Raw genomic sequence first — 19139 nt, forward strand, 5'->3', positions numbered from 1 at the left:
AGAAGAAATAAGAAAGAAAATAAGAATCATAAGAAAGAAATAAGAACAAAGCTTTTGAACATGCACCTCCACCCCAAAAAATAAAATCCCTGAATCATGTTTTTGGTCTCTCATGTTTTTCTTCAGATGGGAAAGGGGGGGATGTTCTGAAGACACATTTCTGAAATGCTCAGAAAGGAGGCTGAGGAAGAAAACAGAACACAAGTGTTCACCAGGGCCTATCGCAGCCTTATGTTACCAAAATAGCTCACTGCCTTCAGCTGGGAGACTCATTTTCACTACAGCTGTATTCAGACCTGGGAGAAAAGCTCCACACCACAGGAGGCTGACTGACCTCTGACCTTGCTGTAGTTGTAATGGCAAGCAGGATCAGGATGTCTTGCCCCTAAAGCTGGCTTTTTCTTTGCCCTAGGTCTATCTCTGGATACAGGAGATTCTTGCAAATAATCCTGCTTCTCCCTACACTCCTCTGTTCTCTCTCTCACTATTTTCCAGCTATCACTAGAGCTGAAATATAGAAGCCGAGCAGCTTTATCAGTGGGATTGGTAAGGGGGTGGAAGCAGAGGAAAGAGACAGTTAGATAATTGTGCAAGAGATGCTTTGGTGGTGAAGGGGTGAAGCCTTTGGGGCTGTACAGGAAACTCCCTCCAGACATCAGTGTCCTGGCAGGACCCATGTGCTGCAGAAGATTCTGTCCTCCATGCTCACTGGGGTCCTCAGAAGAGAGAAGACAGTAGGTCTGGCTCCAGTGTAGAATACACCAGACACTGAAGTCAGTGAAGCCATTGAGAGCAGTTGTAGTCACATAACAGCATAATAACAAAATGGTGAAGTCTCTTTCTTTAAATTAAAAAAAAAAAAAAAAACAAGGACCAGCTATAAGCTACTACTTTAACTTTCTCCTTTTATTAGTTTGTCTCTCTCCTACTGTGAAGAGAAAGTGAGAAATATGCTTGCCTAAAGTAAAACTACTTATAGATTACAGCTACAAGGGAAAAAAAATGCAGCCTCCCCATTTTGTTCTTAAGGCTACTTTCTTAAGGATGTTTGAATTGAAAGTATTCAATTTAACATGCTATGAAATTTTTCTCTCTTTAATTCACACTCAACCTTCTCTGCATCGTCACAAGCACATTTAAATTTTCAGATGCAAACTACAGCTGCAAATATGGAGTTGCCAGTGGGGAATATGACCTCCAGATGGCAGAGTAAATGGGATCCAGTCCTAAAATGTTTGCTCTTTACCCCTGTGAACCCAGAGAAGCTCTATCACCAAATGAGCAGCTCCAAGCATGGAAGACCCACAGCAGACTCATGAGTTCAGATCACTAGAGGGAGACACAGTAACACACACACATCCCATCAGTGTCTTGCACTCAATAACAATCTGTTTTGCTGTAGTTGACTATATAGGTATAGGACTATTGAGCACAAGAGTGCTCAATGGCATGTCTGGAGCACAAGAAAGGCTGGCAGAGAAGGAGGGCAAGGTAGACTGCATCTACAATGCTAAGAATGGCAGGCCTAGCAGATCTCTCCTCTTTTTATTCTAATCGGGACAAAAAAGTACTGATACTGGGTTTGTGATGGTGGTAAAGACAGAGAATTGGTAAGGTTCAGTAACCTGCTGCTGAGATCTGACTTGTGGCAGTGTATGGCACTTCCTTTTTCTGTCATCATTAATTATGGAAGATTTTGAATTCTCATGTTCTGGGGTACTCAGTTTTCACTCCCACATCTAGCCCTCCGGGATCCTTCAAGACTGGCTGATGGAGGTAGAGGAGGGAAAGTAACTAGCTATTCCTGAATGACCTTACTAAACAGCCCATTGAGAAGCACTAACCTTCAAGGTAGAGATACAGCACTAATCTTGAGGGCAGACTGTACAGCACTGCACAGACAGCAGTATTACAGCATGCAATGAGCTGAAAAAATTCTGCTTTTCTGTAGGTGAAGGAAAGTTTTCGTATGGACACCATCCAGCTCAGCCTTTAAAATGCCATGGAAAAGACTTTACCAGCATGACCGACTAGAATTGGTATCCATCTGGGAGAAGGAAAAAAGGAAGTAACTCTATCCAGACTCCAACTTGCTGTAAAGAGCAACATTATTATGTGGCAGGAAGGCCACTAACTGGGTACACAACTGCCACATCTTGCCAGCAACAGCACCGAAAATCTTGCCAGAGGTGGAGCAGCCAAGCACTCCACATGTTCCCCTCCAACCACTGCTGAAACAGCAGAGTAAATTTCCTCTACACAGCAGCTGTATTTGCTTGTTCCCCAGAAACGACAAAATAATCATGAGGCTTTGCTCTCCCTCTATGACCTGGGACAGGAGAGAGAAATCAAAGCTGTTAAAAAGATGTATGTTTCACACATCAACAGTGATTGTACTGAAACAGCATCACAGACCACAGTAACCAAATGGGGCATTACTACAACAGGAGTGATCTCCATGCAGTGTATGTGTCTCTGGGTGTAGAAGGAAGAAAGCAAAACGAAAGAGCACCTTCTCAACCTAAGTTTGTTACAGGTGAGGAAGGAGGTGGGGAGTCTGGATTGTGGGCACTAAGAAAAGTAGACTTCTAAAAATATAAGAAATGTGAAGCAAGTGTAAGTGGGAAGCAAACAGAGGTTGAAACAACTTTGGATGCCTTCTGGAGAAGACTTGAAAAAGTTGAAATTTTGGCTTGTTTCCCAGGCTCTTTGTGAGCCAGTATCCTCTTCCTTTTTTTTATGTGGGATAAGATGAAGACTAGATCAAGAGAGAAAAAGACATCTCAGAAAGTGTGCTAAAACAAACTAGGAGTGTTTAAGAGGCAAAATGAAAGGTCTCTGTGGAAGATGAGACCACATTTTTACCAGAGAGTATTTTGAGGATGCAAGAAAAAAAAGGAGGAAAAGGAGACCTGGTTAAAAACTCATCAGTTGCCTGCACAACATTCTAAAATGCAGGGTCAAACAAATACCTTCTGAATCTTAAACTTCCTGATGAGGCAGAGACAGTTACGTGGGGAGAAGGCTGTGACATGAGAAGAGTTGGCACAATAACTCCACAAAACCACCACCAAATGCAAACAAAAAACCTCACCCTTAGTCTCCCAAAACAACACTCCTCTCCACAACTGTTTTACTGAGGTTTTTACGAATGCAGCAGAGAAGTGAGAAAAATCCAAACAGTTTAGATAACCAGAAAATCCACTTCCCACTCATCACTACCAGGGTTGACTTGTGGTGACTCTGGCTGAGGGTTTTCTGTTTGTTACTTTCTGTGGTCATAAACTGGCTTTTCCTGTGCTACTTCAAAGCGAAGTAGCAAGGCTTTGGACTTAGACAGCAATGAAAAGCAAGCAAACACAGGACATAATGATCAAAGTTGCCCAATGTGAATGATATGGCCTTCTTAAATCTCATACTTTCAGAAAGCTCTGTCTCTGCTTCCTTCAGCACTCAGTATGCAGCTCTACAAGGAGACTGGCATGCACTGAAGGAAGATACACAAGTGAGAGGGGGTGTGAGATAATCTGCCTCTTTCACTTTAGGTCTTATCCTGATCTCTGAGCCCCAAAGCATGAAGTTTAACATCCTTTTCAATATTTTTATTGTGAATAACAAGAATATCCAGATTTGTTCACATTATCCTCAGGAATACATAAGCTGTTTGAGTCTTGCCAAGTTCTCATCTTTAAATAACTTTCCATGGCAATGAGTTCTACAGCTGTTTATAAACATTTTATACATATACCATCTCAATTACACAGAGCATGCAGGCACATTTCTGTATTCTCTATCCCTTCTTAACTTCCCAGGCTATGGTAAATTCTCTAAGGCTCAATGAGAATTTTTTTTTCTAGCACCCTCTAGGGAGAATCAGAGTGGCATATTTGACAAGCCTTCCCATCTCCTTCATTTTATGCTGTGACATGAAACTTGGGTGTTGCAATCAATACTTATCTGCTTTGCTCTAGACTGGTTCTTATGCTGTGATTACCACTGTAATAACTAAGCTCCTTTTTCTGACTCAAAGTGGGTATCTTTAGACTGTCAGGTGGAATTTGGGAGAATCCAGACTGTTCTCTTCTCCATCAAGCAGCCTTGACAGGCTGAAGCCAAGGAAGTTGGATCAAGAATGAGGTACCTAGTGGTTTTATACAGGTTTCACATTCTCTAGGAAAATGCAATTGCTTGCTCCTCAGCTGGTTGAGCCCAATCAGTAAAAGCCTCAATTGTTCAACTTTGATCAATATAGCTTTGTCTCCCTGCCGCTGCCTGTCAGTTTGTCATCAACATGGATACCCAACACCATGGCACTTGGCACAGCACGCTTGAGCAAGGCCCTCAAGAAGGTTTCAACCACATGCTTTGTGGTAGAAGAGCAGAAATGTGAATGGGTCTACTCCTGTGAGCTTGAGTACAAGCTCCTCAGGACAGGAGCTGCCTTTTTCTTTTTCTTCTACATTTGTCTGCCCATACACAGCAAAAGGATTGGCAGTGAGATCTCTGGTAATGTAAAGACCTTGCAACAACTCTCCATGTTCATATTGCTGCTAACTCGATTCCCAAGAGGCCACTCTTTAGGGCTTCCGTTGAGAGGAAGTTTATTGATAAGAATATGAACATACATGAATCTTTACTTTCCCCAGAAAGTTCTTTTTTCAGTCAACCAGGCATCTAGCATGGCTCTAAATAAGACAGAGGGATGAGCAGTGACAAATTATAAAGTCTCTGGACTGTGATCTCAGCATCTTATGGGTAGGGAGAAGTCACATTATCCTGAATAAAAATAAGTCAATAAAGACATGAAGTAAAACTAAGATGAGCTCAAAAGCAGGCACTGGCTGCCATGTCTAATCTACCTTACTGGATCTTTTTCTTGGCTGTGTTAGTTTTTCTCTTTGCGCATGGTACAAAGAAAACAGAGCATCTGCTAACATACCTAGCCATAGATGGGTAGGCTGCCTGGGGTAGCCTGCACAGACCATGTCAGTGTGATAAATGATACATGGTCCTGTGCTTGGACCTTGTCCAGACTGTGGCACAGCTACTGGATATTTGAGGTTATTGTATTCCGTGAGGAAAATATAATCTATGCCTTTGTGAACCATGGATCAGGCAGGTTATGATTTAATATTAAGGAGACTGAAACAATAGGGTACCACCCACTATTTGTACAAAGAGTCTGGGTTTTATCCCTTTCAAGAGATGAGAGACTACAGCATATTCCCTAGTGAAGAATTTCTAATGCTGACAATTGCTAACTCATACAGTTTGTAAAGGACATCATCAGTACTCATCCCCACTCTAACTGGACAAATCCCAGTTTCCTGACAAATCCAGTTCAGAGCACTACTACAGTCTTTGCCATGGATTACCATCACAAACAGGGATGGCAAAAGTCATAGGGCATGGCGGGCTTCACAAGCCTGCACTATGTCCTGAATCACAGGAAATGGATCAGACTATGAGCAGGGAGGGATGTGTTGGCCTGCTGGAAGCTGCAGGTCAGCAATCCCAGAAAAGTGCTCTGCTGTCTGGAGCTGAAGAGCTAATCATAGAATCATCAAATCATAGAATCAGCCAGGCTGGAAAGGACCTCCGAGATCATCAAGTCCAACCTTTGATCCACTACCACTGTGGTTACTAATGAAGTTGTATGTGCTCCCAGACAATGTCTATTAAATTATCCACAACTATTTAGACCAGGTTGCCAATGTCCTACAGAACAGTAGCCTGTCAGATAAGAAAGGAAAGGGTCTGCGTGACTCTCTCCACCTGCTCTGTCAAAATGCAATCAGTCAATCATCTGAAGAGGAATGGAAGAGGAGAGCAAGGACTTGCATCATTCCAAAGAATGTCATTCCTACTTTCAGCAAATTAAAGCTGATCTGTATTGTCATTTGCCATTGGAATTATTAAGGTTTTTTTCTCTTTACCTGCCTTCCTCCTCAGGTGTCAGTGCTACAGTCACACTTTACTATCTCACAGGCTTAGGTGAGGGTTTTTTCCTGGGGCTGCTTCAGGGCTTGGGGACTTATAATTGATATGAGAAAAATGCCTGGTTCAACTGTTCACTGAAGGACCAGCAAAGGAAGGGACATAGCATTTTATAAATAATTTTTTTTTAACTTCCCAGATAGGCAGATGAGTAGGCTATGATCACAGAATTTAAATGAACATGCATTCCTGCCTTCTCTGCATAAGTAGAAGCACTGCTTTCCCTTTGCATTTGTATCTTCCACTTCACAGCCAAAAAGAAATAAATCATTTCTGTGATCCTAACTTGGGTAATTAGCCAACAAACACTATTGACTAAGTCAATGAATGAAAGAAACAGTGGACAAAGTCGCTAATGAACTCCTTGAGGAGAGCGCACAGTGAGAAAGTAATTTGGCCCTCTCGCCCCCCAATATGGGTTTAATTTCACTACCTGTCCATTCAAAATCTCCCACACAAGCTTAATAACACTCTGTCTTCCAGTTCTGCAGTCACGAGTTTAACCATGAAAAAAATCAGAGAGAGATATATTTTAAAAAAACCTTTACAATGATCTAAAATAGCTCTTTGATGCATAGCAGATGTCTTCAAAACTTGCAGAAATGGAGCCAAAATGCCTTGCAGTTTTGGAAAAGGGAGATTCCAAGATAAGATGCGTTTCCAACTGCAGTAGCTCTGGAATAGATATGGAATTTATATTAATTGTCAACCTCAAGGAAAACACTTTAAAGAAGGCCTTCACTCTCCCATTTTGGGACAAGTGTCTCACTGGGCTACATGCTGCTCAAAGACCTGATGTCTGCCTGAAAGTAGTTCCTCTGTATCTGTAAAAGATAGCACATGGGTTCAGGTGGGGAAAAAGAGAGAGAACAACAATCAGTGAGACAGTGAGGTGACAGACTGAGGACTGCCTGCCCTTCACTGTAACCCCTAGTTCATTACAAAGGGTGTGCTTGGCAGGCTTCACTGTGGGGAGGAAGACTGAGGAGAGGTTGGAAGGAAGTCAGTGAGATGGTGCTGAGGGAGGCTCTGAAACACACAGTATGGGAGAAAAAATGTGAAGGGACATGCTGGAAAACTGAACAACAAATCCAGGCAATCTGACTCTGGAGTTAAAGTGGGGATGGGGTTCTCCAGTTCTGTTGCTCACCGACAGGATAGCCAAAATGAAGATTTGTTCTGAGGAGACTTTTATAAAAAGGAGAAAAGAAGTCTGTATCTGATATAATGGAGTAGGTGGTACAATTGAAAAAAAAATCACAAAGCACCAACAGCCAAAGTGATGAGTCAGGACAAGAATCTTCTTACTGCTTTGAACAATGTATCTCATGTGTACCAGGTCTTAGTTTTCATGAAGATTTAAGCTAGCATCCTTGGAACACCCTTAACTCAGACAATATTAGGCTGTACTCATAGAATAGCTAGGGAATATCTTCTACTTGAATATAGAAAGAGATAGAGAATTGAAAGACTGATGCAGAAGTAAGATGAAAGATTTGATCTGAAATAAAACTTAGGAACAGAAATAACAGAGGTAGAAGGCTCTATATACATATTTAAAGGTGAAAAAAAATAGGATCCATTTTCCTATAAATGCAAATGGCACCATCATGCTTAATGCTGAAAAAAGCAGAAGAGGAAAGTCAGGTAGTGATGGAACACAGAGGAGTAGTGTTCCTCTCATCAGCTCTGCTCCTTCCACCTCTTCCTGGAATTCTTTCCCCATCTTCCTTCTTTTGACATTGCAAGAAATGGGCCAGAAATACAAACTGCATATCTGCCTTTCATATGCATGAAACGTCAGAAGGACTTTGGGCTGGCTGAAGGGACAAGACAGGAAATCTGAGTAACCCCAACCTGAACCACAAGTTCCAAATCCAAGGGGTTCCGGATGCAGCCCTAGGATTAAGCTCTCTTCCAACGTGTCATTCTACCTTTCTCTCTCAGACCTTCTTTCTGCAACACTCTCCTCTTTTCTGGCTGCTGAACTGCAGTAGATACTTGACTATCTGTAGCACATGCAGAATGTTTGTACTCTGCCCACCTCAAATCCTCTTTAACCCTTTACAATATATGGGAGTATCACAGGATACCATTCACATGGAGCTAATCAATGCTTTCCCCATGCATTTCAGATGAAAGAATATCTGACAGCAAAAGAAATCAGTTAAAGAGTTCTCTCCCCAAAGTACATGAAACAGAGGAAGAGAAACCCACCTCTTGTTCTCATCCTAATGATAAATCTTCAGGGGGTGAGGTTTCCTTGCAACCCAAGCTGCTAACCCCACAGAGTCTGACTACTGAAAGGATATTCTCCTTCCAAGCTTGTTATGTCCTTGAGCATGGAAGGCACAGTTAGATAGCAGAACAAAGATGATGAGTTCTCCTTTATTCTGTCTCCATCCTGCTCTTCACTCACCTTGAGGATCAAATGCCTTCTTTACTCACCTCACAAGACACAAGACAACTGTCTGCCAAAGTGGAGCGTAATATGAAATCATCTGTGCCACTGTTTGTCTCTCTCTTTTAAGGCAAATCAGTAGGAAGCAAACTCTTTTATGTAGTATCTCAACAGAAATCCTTTCCCCTCGGTCTGGCACCAGGAGCATTTTGTCTCCACCACTGTGCTGTGCATTACCAGCAGTAGAGACTGGGACAACTCAGCGAAGACCAAAGCTAAATAGAATTACAGGTCCAGTTCTGTAGAGCATCTACTGAAGTAATTTCATTTGTTCACTTGGAAAACCTGTTTATTGTGCCTGGGAAATCACACCTCAAAACAAGTTATGAAGTGCATTTAAGATTCTTGCCACTTTTCTACAGCTGCCTGTATTGCTACTGAAATTTTCTTTTGATGCTGGAAAAGAAGGAAACTACTGAACAGTTCACAAATCATCAGCACAGTCAAGTCCAGTAGGATCTCTTACCTGTTGGGGTGAGGTGCCTCCAGGTGATGACAGGTTCAGGACGCCCATTTGCCAGGCAAACCAGGGTCACGTTGCTGCCCTCATTCACGGTGATGTCTGAGGAGATATTGGAGATCTTTGGTGGAACTGTGAAGACAAAAGAAAGTTGGACGTTGTTAGATGAAGAATTATGGAGGGCAGCCTTTTTGGCTTATTAAACTACCTATCTATTAAGCAGAGTCCTGTCACAGGTTGCACTCCTCATTACTACCTGGGTTTCTGAAATCACACCAGAACAGTATGTACCGCTGTTTCAAGTTCTGCAGTTTGAAATGGCCTTTTGCTGTAACTGCAATGCTTTGTGTTTGAACAGGTTAGGAGGTCTTCATAAAACAACCTCTAAGAATGTGCCTGCCTGTCCCAAGGCTGCATGGAAGGAGCCAGGAGGCTCCAAGCACTATCCCAGCTCATTTTTACACTCCAAACAGTCCCAGACAGAGTTCTACATCGTCCTACAGAATGCAAGGCCTCAAGGCACTGACTCAGAGGGTGTAGTAGTTACTGCTACCTCCCATGGGCAGATAGGACCCATGCTGCTAGCCAGCACACTGCTCTTCTGTTCACATAACCAAATGCTCACTGGGAACTGAACTAGAGAGTCCATAAGCTTCTTCCTGTAGAGGCTGTGCAATGGCATGAGAAGCAAGGATGTGCACCATAGCTAATGGGAATTTCTACAGTGGCAACAGCAGGAAGGTTTCTGTGACATCTTTCAGCCAATAGAGATGCCCCATGGGCTACCTGCAGTAGGTAGCTTCTGGATGACTGCACCTCACACAGCACAGCACCAAAAGCACAGTAGGGTCTCTAAAATTCACTAGACCAGCCATTGCTTGGGCATTCAGGATCCCTAAAGACCTTCCAAGCTAGCTGAGTTTGTGTCACAGGACCAGAGTGATCATGCAGGGAACGGAACACATCCAGGTGTGGAGTATGTCAGCTGTTGCAGTCTCTCCTCTCTCATATCCATGTCTTTCTTCCATGCTTCAAACTGCAGAGGTAGTGAGGGAGTTTGACTAAAAAGGAATCTTCTAATTTTTTTTAAAATATATTTTCAGCTTCCAAATTTGTGTGTAGCGAGGAATGAAACAACATCATTTTCTGCTTTGCTTACCACGGAGTAAACAGACAACAGCCTCCCCTTCCCCCTCCCTGGCAGGAGTGCCTGATGGTCCTTTTGAGGCAAAGCCTATAAGCTAGGTGGGGAAAAGGAAATGAAGCCTGAAGAGAGCAACTCACTACTTCCAGCTGTGTTGCTGGATTCATAGGAATATTGTTTACAACCCACAGCTCACTAGTCCCTCTCTGTAGGCCCCAGACCCATGGAAAACACTTTAGCATCTATGACCATGGGACTCCCTTGGAGAAAGAGGACCTATCGAAAAGAAGTGAGGCAGGCATGTACTTGCTGACACTTTCACTCATACCGGCAAGGAAGGATTTAAGCCAAGCACACTGAGGAAGGATTGCCATAACCTGCGGAGAAGTGAGAGTGCAGAGGGCAGTGAGGAATCAGTTGAGGGCCAGCACAATAGGGACACATGGGTCACCAGCAAACACAGGCAAGCAGAACACAGGAGTAAAACCAGTGGCTAGACCACAATTTCGGAATATTATCATAACCTCAAAGGGTTAAGATTTGCATGAGGAAAAAAAAGCTGTGCAGCAAACCAAGAAGGACTAAGCTCAATCAGCATTACCAGATGGAGCTGTAAGCCAGTGTGAAGTCCTAGCAGAATCGTGCAATGCCAGCCAAGGTTGAGGAGAGAGCAGCAAAAGCCACCACAGGGCAGCAGCAGAGCTGCAGTTAGGACATGTGTAACCTGCCTCTTCCCAAAGCCATCAAGACATTTTGGTTCACGCAGGATCAAGTAAACTCAGCAAATACAGATCTGACCACGCCTACCAAATGCCCAAGGGGAGGAGCATGTATCCAGATGGTCCTATCTCGCTTGCCACTTTTTCAGACAAGGGAGAAAAGGGCATCCAAGGCTGAAATTCTGTTAGGAATATAATGGCTGGTTCCTTTCAGCTGACACCTTGGTCAGAGGGCATGGAAAGGCTGAGAGAAGGGTGAATAGGGCAAGAAATAATTTCCCTGTAAATTTAAAACCCGCTTTGGCTTCATCTGCTTAGACTCCAAAGCCAGTGGATAATAATTTCACTCAGATAAAAAGTCAGAGACTTTTAATTTTCAGGGTGTCAAGCCAGCATGTTAAAATGCCAAAACTGTCAGCACCAGCAACAGTTAGTATTGCCTCCTTGGCACTTGTCATTACTTTGCACACACCTTTTTAGGACAACCTTAAATGAGAGGCTTTGACCTTATTATTTTTTCCCATGTGTGGGTTGTGTTATGCTTTCACAGGTTCTAGACTGCTGGAAGAAGAATTGCTGAGAATGAAATCTCCTGGGGCCAGGATCTTCTGGGCATCAGAGCCTCCTTTTGCCCAGCCATCTCCTGTTGACCCTCAACTGCAACACTCTTCTGTGTCTGGCCTTTCTGAACCATTAGCAGAGGCAAAACCACTGGTTGCAGGCCCACAACAGGACAAGTACTACTGCTAAACAGTGTTTCTAGGCATTTTTATATTCTGACTTTTTCCTCCAGGAGAGACCAGGCTGCCGCTGGACCCCTCTGGCTCCAAAGACCATGGGAAATGAATGCCAGTACTTTTTCTGGTACTGCTGAAAAAGATGAAATTGCTGGATTTTTCCTCCCTTTCTGTGTAAATATAGTATGGGGTATCCATTACACTGTGCTTAGGATCCCCCTGGATGATGAGGGGAGCAGAGACAGACATGAAAGCAAACACTGCTTCATCCCCAGAGAGACAGAATGCTCCACCCACACCAGGGACTGATTCTGACAAGAAGGAAATGAATGCTGAGAAAAATGGCTTGAAACTCACGTATTTGTTTCTTCTGCATTTCACATCTATAGGATAAAGCTAATGCCAGGTCAGCATCTCATCTTCCACGTCACTGACAGTAAATAACAAGCCCCAAAGTAACAAGTGGCGTTTGCAGTAAGAAGCTTGGACTGGAAGAGCAGGAGAGCTACAAGGCAGGAGTGACACAAGGGCAGAAATACTGTAGGGTGCTCTGCGCTGGGAAGGCTGCAGGGCAGGAGGGGTGCAAGGTGAGAACCAGTGTGGGAATTCAAGTCCCAAGCAAGATGCAGTGAGGGAGCTAGGTAGGACAGGCTTCTGCAGAAACAGCTTGCACCGAGCCTGTTCTAGTTAATTGCCGTCAATCCTTCACTTCCTGACAACTGCAACTCACATTAATTTAAATAATAAGAAAGACTGAGACATGAAAAATAGAGCATGCTTCCCTAGCACAATCACTGTTGCTCTCCAGATGAAAGCAAGTGATTTGTTTCCACAAAAATACCTGCTATAGCAGTTATTTCAGACCAGGGGCTGCATACGGGAGGCAGCAAGGAAACCACAAACAAGAGAATATGCAAACATCTGCTGTTGTTATCCTTGCCTTTTATGACCAAAGCCCTTCACAGCTCAAAACTCCTCCTGAGATATTTACCTGGGAAGGTGTGGGGCAGGCTGGATCAACATTATAATGCAAGGCTATGGAAGGAGGCAAGGAGTAGTGCTACACCCCTTTTCCTAATTTAGTTTACACTGGAACTGGTCATGCCACAGCTCCCAAAGAGTTCAAATACTTGCCTTTTGATCAAAACATTTAAGCACAGCACAGGCACAAAGCGGGTTGAATAGGAACCACTGCTTTGCACAAGAGGTACTTATATGCAAGGGGTACTTAAAGGTCCCCGGCAGCAGTTTCTGGCTCCTGCACTGATGGCACTCCACTTTCATGATGCTACACGCAAGATCTTAGTACAGGAGGAGGACTGGTTTGAGAGACAAGGGCAGGAAGCACAGGATGAGGAACTCAAATCAGGTATGGTAGAATAAAAAAATGGAAACAGAGGAGATCTAGTTGGAAGACACCTCGAGCCCTGTGATGCACACACAAGAAATTAACAGTCAGATACTCCGACTGTTCCCTATGGGCAAACAGAACTTTGCATAAGACCCTTAAGTGCAGCCTTCTACAGTGGAGCATCTACTCCCCAATCTGAAATTACAAGACTGCTTAACAGCCAAGTATTTTGTCAGTAAGTCACAAAATACATTTTAAAAAATACATTTCTTATTCCCACTCAACAGACCTATGATACAGCAAAAGCTATTTAATACCTCCAAGACACAGATGCAAACAGTATTGAAATTTCCTAAGAAAGCCCATACACTTCATTCAAGTGCTCTGCTTGTCCCAAGAAGGGCACCTTGGATACAAATGGAAAAAGTCACTGCAATCCCTTCCATATATCCTCATTAGTTGCTTCCTCCAGCCTATTTCCTTCCTCTCTATTGGCAAGTAGGACCCCCATCTGTTGGAGAAAATTAAGACTCACATCCAATAATACACAGGAGCTCTTGGCTCTCAGGGCAAAAAAAGAAAACATCAGGACTTCACTCCAAAGTCAAAGGAACTTTGCAGCCACTAAAGCCCTCCGCAGGTGCCTATCAATTAGCCTCGAGAGTTCTCATTTCCTTGTCCCCAGCTCCCAATTAACAGCACTTTGCAACAAATGCAAAGACGCTAATAAGCCCCAAGGCAGAGGTAGGGGGGACGCTGCCCATCGTATGCCCCTTGAATGCTCTGAAGCAGCCACCTTGCTCACCACAATTAGGGGTCCTTTCCTGGGGCAATTAATTGACAGCAAATTGGCCTCATTAGTCATTGTTTAGTTACAGCGTTTAGTTGGGAAGAGAGGACCTGAAGACGGGGCTGAGCTGCTAAACACAACTAAATGGTTTAATTTCCCTCTTATGTGTACAGCAGGCTAATCACAGCTCTTTAGGGCTGTAACAAGAAACAGCTTGTCGAAGCTAAAGTCCGCAAAGGGAGCAAGCTGAGGACTGGAAAGTAAAATCCAGACACCCTATGGGATGCGGCATGCTAATGTTTCTGAAAGCATTTTGCAGAAGAAATGCGACATGAGACCCAAGATGTGTTTTTTACGGTCTGATTCACACTGTAGTCTCAGCCAGAGGGAGATGAAGCTGTCACCGGGGCGAGAGGGCAGAGAGTGAAGTTGCTGAACTTCATTACAGAGTGGACTCTGAAACAGCCTTTTGACCTTCCGCTTTTCTAGGCTTGGTTTCACCCTGCCAATGCCTCGCGGCATTAACGCTTCTGTGAAGTAGAGGCAAATGCTGAAAGCTTGGTTTTGTTCTTTAATCCCCTGGGAACAAAAGCCCACCCCAAATACACTCTAGTGTTTTTCCAAGGTGTAAAAAGTGCTTCTTTTTATTGTCTGAAAGGGAGTGCCTTATCACGTGGTCCTTAGGGAAGAGTCTATCACAGCCAGAGCACAGAAACCACTTAAAGAGATCTGCAGTTCCCAAACCACAGTGTGCTCCCTCACCGCTCCGCAGCATCGTGGCTGATCTCCATCGAGCACCACTGCTGATGCCAAGAGAGGCCGGGCAGAAGGAGTCACAGGGACTGCTACCTTGGGCCTTGCATCTTGATGAGCTTCCCCGACTGCGCAGTTGAGCCTCACCCACTGAGACGCCAGGCAGGAAATTATTTAAAATCCAGATGGGGACTGCACATATTGCACTGACTGGGAGCAGAGAAGCAGACGGGATGCTGTAAATCAAAGCCTTGTGGAAAGCGATCCCCCTCTGCTGAGCTGGGTAGCACGTCAGAGCTCACCACACCTGAAAGGAAGAGCTTACAAGCCAAAACATTTTGTCCAAAGGACAGCTGTGTCGCATCCAATATATAGTTAAGTGTCTGGACTATTTTTCTGCATAACATTGCATGGGAAGCACTACCAGAACATTCTTTCTTAGCAGAGAGCAGCACAGAGTGCAAACCTGTTGGACTGTCCCATTCCTGAGCTGTTAGAAAAGTCAGCACAGAACTGAGCTCAATTGCTTACAGTCATTTCCACTGACTCTACTTTTTTAAAATTTCTCTCCATGAAATTTTCAGAAGAGAAATTATTTACCTTCATGACTGAGGGAGAAATGGATAGAAAAGAGTAGCTTAAGTCTCAAGCCAATCTTTTTTCTCAGTGCACTGAAGGTGCACTCAAGGTGACAATGTGGGACAGGATTAAAAGCAGTCTCACTTCTGCTCCTCTACTTTAAACTTGGATGCCAGGCTTTCATTCTAAAGCAGCTACAGCTTCAAGCTTGAGCCCCAGGGTGGGAAAAACCCCTCTTTTAATTTTAGAGAGACAGCATAAACTCAGGGAACAAAGAAACAAAAAAGAATTTATTTGGCGCACCGGGTCCTTCCCCCACTGAGTTTTCGGGGAGAAAAGACCTGTTGGCTTTACATCTCATTCATTTTATAGTTTTACAAAATCCCACCCTTTTTCAGATAAGTTTAATATATTAATTTTTACCTAAAAAGGTTTCTTTTCTCTAAAAAGGGGCTTTTCTTTTATTATGATTGGCTGCAAGGCATCCCCTGTCAAGGATGATGGATCTTCCTTTGTTCTTAGCCCAAAAACAGAGAACCCCTTTTGTACAAAAATGGCCCCAAAAGATTTTAAGAACTCTTGCATTTCCCTTATCTGGCCGAAAAAGACCCTGACGCTCAAGTCCAGTATTTTTGAACTTGGATATTTTACACCAGCCTTGGCCCAATGCTGATAGCATTCCACATACACTTGGCTTTTTGGTGTTCCCTCACCAAGCACAAGGTTGCAGAACCCACATTTGCAGATCCTGATGCAGCCCAGGAGAGCAGGTTCTCAGTTATGTGGTCCCCTTATCACCAGATTTGCACATCTGGATATGAGGTTCTTTGCTACAAAACTTCTTTTTCTTTTATATTAACATGGCAAATTTATGACACTTATCTGCTGTTTGTATTTCTTGTAAAACTAACTCTCCTAAAGAAGCCTGCTGTGAAAACACAGCCTTCCTCACAGGACGTGTAAACAACAACAGAAATGCTTGCCATGCTAATCCCCAGGGATTACCCTTGGAATGCCACCTAATCCCAAACACTTTAAGGACTATAGATGTACACAGCTTTTGGTCTTTGTTTCAAGTGTATTTATATATTCCCTTAAACTGTTCTTTTTAAATCTGGGAAGTATTTACTTACGGGACTGTAACAATACAAAATCTTTTCTTCTGCATATATAATAAGCCATTCTGGAAGAGAAATTCTGTGAGAAAAGTTGTCCTTAGTGTGCAGGTCTTCCAAAGACATCTCTGAGAATTTTTTAAGAAGAACTTTTCCACAGAAGCATTAAGCATGTTGGATGTATATGGCATGCAGCTGAGTCCTAATATGCAGCCTTTCTGGGGCTTGATTCAGAGCCCAGGGAGCTCCTCCTCTGATGTTAATGGCCTTTCGACAAATTCTTATAGAGCCAGAATGGGTGTGGCTTCAAGGAAATGCTGCAGCCATAACAGGGATGCTTTATAAGCCAGTTGAGAGAAAAAAAGTAAGATTATGGGGTTTTAACTGAGTCCCAGCTGTCCTTGGCTTCTGCCTGTTAACTCTTTCTTTGGGAAGTAGACTAGGGAGCACAGGCCACGTATGAGAAAAAAGAACAGAGAAAAGCCTATGCAATTCCAGGTACAGGTTCAGAGAAGGTTTAGGAAGATGACTGAGATTTTCCTGATTAGGCAAGCAGGGAAGTTAATGTCAGCTAACACCCCACTCTGGATGAAGATGATGTTGTCCATCATAGCTTTACATACTGGAGAAACAGAGCCAAAATGTTTGGGTTTTTGTTTGTTTGTTTTCAGATCTTATGCTGGTGCTTATGTTCAGCTCATTAGGGACAGACAGTACAACCAACAGAACAGCCTTCACGAGCCACCTGACAGATATCCACATACAGGCTGAAAAGAAAAAGCATCTCTCTCCAAATGCTGTTCTCAGATTCCTTTGGCTGCCCATGGTTTATCCCACAGCATCGTTGATAAACCATAGGGTGGCAAACTCTCCTAAGTGTCTTGTGCGTACCACATACCCAAGGATCTGGCTCAGTTTCAACTGAGACAGCTTCTTAGTGACAAGCCTCTCACTCAAATAAAATGCATGTGGTACATGTAAAATATCTTTTATTAGCAGGCTTTCCTTCCTTACACATTGAAACGAGCAAAATGGAATGGGAGAGCTTGCTGTAACCACCTTTCAGGATTGCTTTCAGGCTTCTGAGGGAGCAGAAAGCTAGCATAGCACTTTGGAAATACTGAGTTTGCTTCCAGTCAAAAGTATAAAGAAAAGGATTATATACCCGTACTAGGACCTTTACATAAAATCATAAAATGTCTTGGGTTGGAAGGGATCTTAAATCATTTAGTTCCAACTCCCCTCCTGTGGGCAGGGGCACCTTTCACTAGACCACGTTGCTCAGAGCTCCATCCAACCTGGCCTTGAACACTTCCAGGGATGGGGCAGCCACAACTTCTCTGAGCAACTTGTTCCAGTGCCTCACCCCCCTCACAGTGAAGAATTTCCTTCTAATATCTAATCTACACCTACTCTCTTTCAGTTTGAAGCCATTCCTCCTTGTCCTGTCACTACATACTCCTGTAAATAGTCTCTCTCCATCTTTCTTGGAGGATCCCTTCAGGTACTGGAGGGCCAAAATTAGGTCACCTTGAAGCCTTCTCTTCTCCAGGCTGAACAATCCGAATTTTCTTAGCCTTTCCTCACAGGAGAGATGCTCCATCCCTTTAATCACCTTGGTGGCCCTCTTCTGGAGTCGCTTCAACAGGTCTATGTCCTGTCTGTGCTGAGGACCCCAGAGCTGGATGCAGCACTCCAGGTGGGGTCTCACCAGAGTGGAGGGGCAGAATCACCTCTTTCCATCTGCTGACCACACTGCTCTTGAAGCAGCCCCGGACACGTTTGGCCTTCTGGGCTGCGAGCACACATTGCTGGGTTGTGTCCAGCCTCTCACCTACTAGCACCCCACACTCCTTCTCGGCAGGACTGCTCTCGATCTGTTCCTCCCCCAGCCTCTATTGATACTGAGGGTTGCCCCGACCCCGACTCAAGGTGCAGCACCTTGCACTTGGTCTTGTTAAATCACAGGAGATTCCCATAGGCTCACTTCTCAAGCTTGTCTGGTTCCCTCTAGATGGTATCCCATCCTTCATGCTTTAGATAAAATTTATTCTTCTGTTAAGTGCACGGATTTGGAGAAGACAGTAAAGTACTGTACACTGTCCTTCATCTGTAAATTTTCAACTTATGGCCCAGGACAGATATCTGTTAAGAATACACGAATTTTGAGTGTGAAAAAGACTGAAAGTGCAGCTTCACATTTTTTTTGCTTGGGCTGCTCAGCACATTCCTGCTTTGTCACTATTGCTGGATCCACAGATGTTGGCCTTCCCCACCACACACAGTTATGAAATGCTAGCTGTGAGACCTCCACTTGTTAGCTTGGTGATAGCTGCAGCAGCTTACTTTCTAAACACCAGGGTGTTATCATCATCTCAGAAGGGAAAGCCAAAGAGTTCAAGGCAAAGAATGCCTCTTGTTGGAAATTCTCATCTACACAAGTCTGATCAAGCAGAAAAGAGAAAAAAAGCAAATAAAATACTCCTGAAGTAAAGGTATCTTTGAAAAAAGTAAGCAGCAGGCTAAAGCTGAGATGTGACTGGGGTGATTTCCTTCCCACAAACCAACGGAAAGCCAAGGTTCCCTGAGGAAGAGAATTTCTGCTGTCGGAGAGAGTTCCCTGCCAAAAGAGGGTGCTCTGTTTTGGTTCAGCCACGTGCAGCAGCACCTTGATGTCTTGGAAGTTTCCCACTGTTTCCCTTTCCAAGCTTTGCTCTGTGGTAAAGATGCGCTGTATACATGCAGACAACCTCAAAGGGGGAAAAGGATGAATTCCAAGAGCTTTGCTCTGTAAACACATTACATTGAATTGATGCCATTTCAATTAAAGGAGAGTGTCTCCCAGACTGCCAGGCATGAGGCTTATTCCATGTGGCCTGCAGCTTTACCAAGACACACAAAACCACTGTCTTCTTCCCCCAGGGGGGTTCAAGTCTGCCCTCTTCAAAACTGGCAATTTTTTTTTCTGATCTCCTAGTGTTAGCAAACTGAGGGAGAGTCACAGAATCAGAGAATGGGTCACGTTGAAACAGA

General features: G+C 43.8%; 1 protein-coding gene across 1 annotated transcript in view; it reads right to left on the minus strand.

The window, feature by feature from the left end:
* LOC113999430 (limbic system associated membrane protein) overlaps positions 1-19139 on the minus strand; it is a gene marked incomplete at its 5' end in the record, with an annotated part of 259970 nt that overhangs the window by 105133 nt on the left and 135698 nt on the right. Inside the window, one exon of the mRNA XM_039386660.1 lies at positions 8925-9050. Within this exon, the coding sequence (XP_039242594.1) occupies positions 8925-9050 (126 nt within the window). The remainder of the gene's footprint in view (positions 1-8924; positions 9051-19139) is intronic.

Source organism: Pipra filicauda, unplaced genomic scaffold (assembly GCF_003945595.2).
Source record: "Pipra filicauda isolate LSUMZ 115617 unplaced genomic scaffold, ASM394559v2 scaffold499_size419610_pilon, whole genome shotgun sequence".
Lineage (NCBI taxonomy): Eukaryota > Metazoa > Chordata > Aves > Passeriformes > Pipridae > Pipra > Pipra filicauda.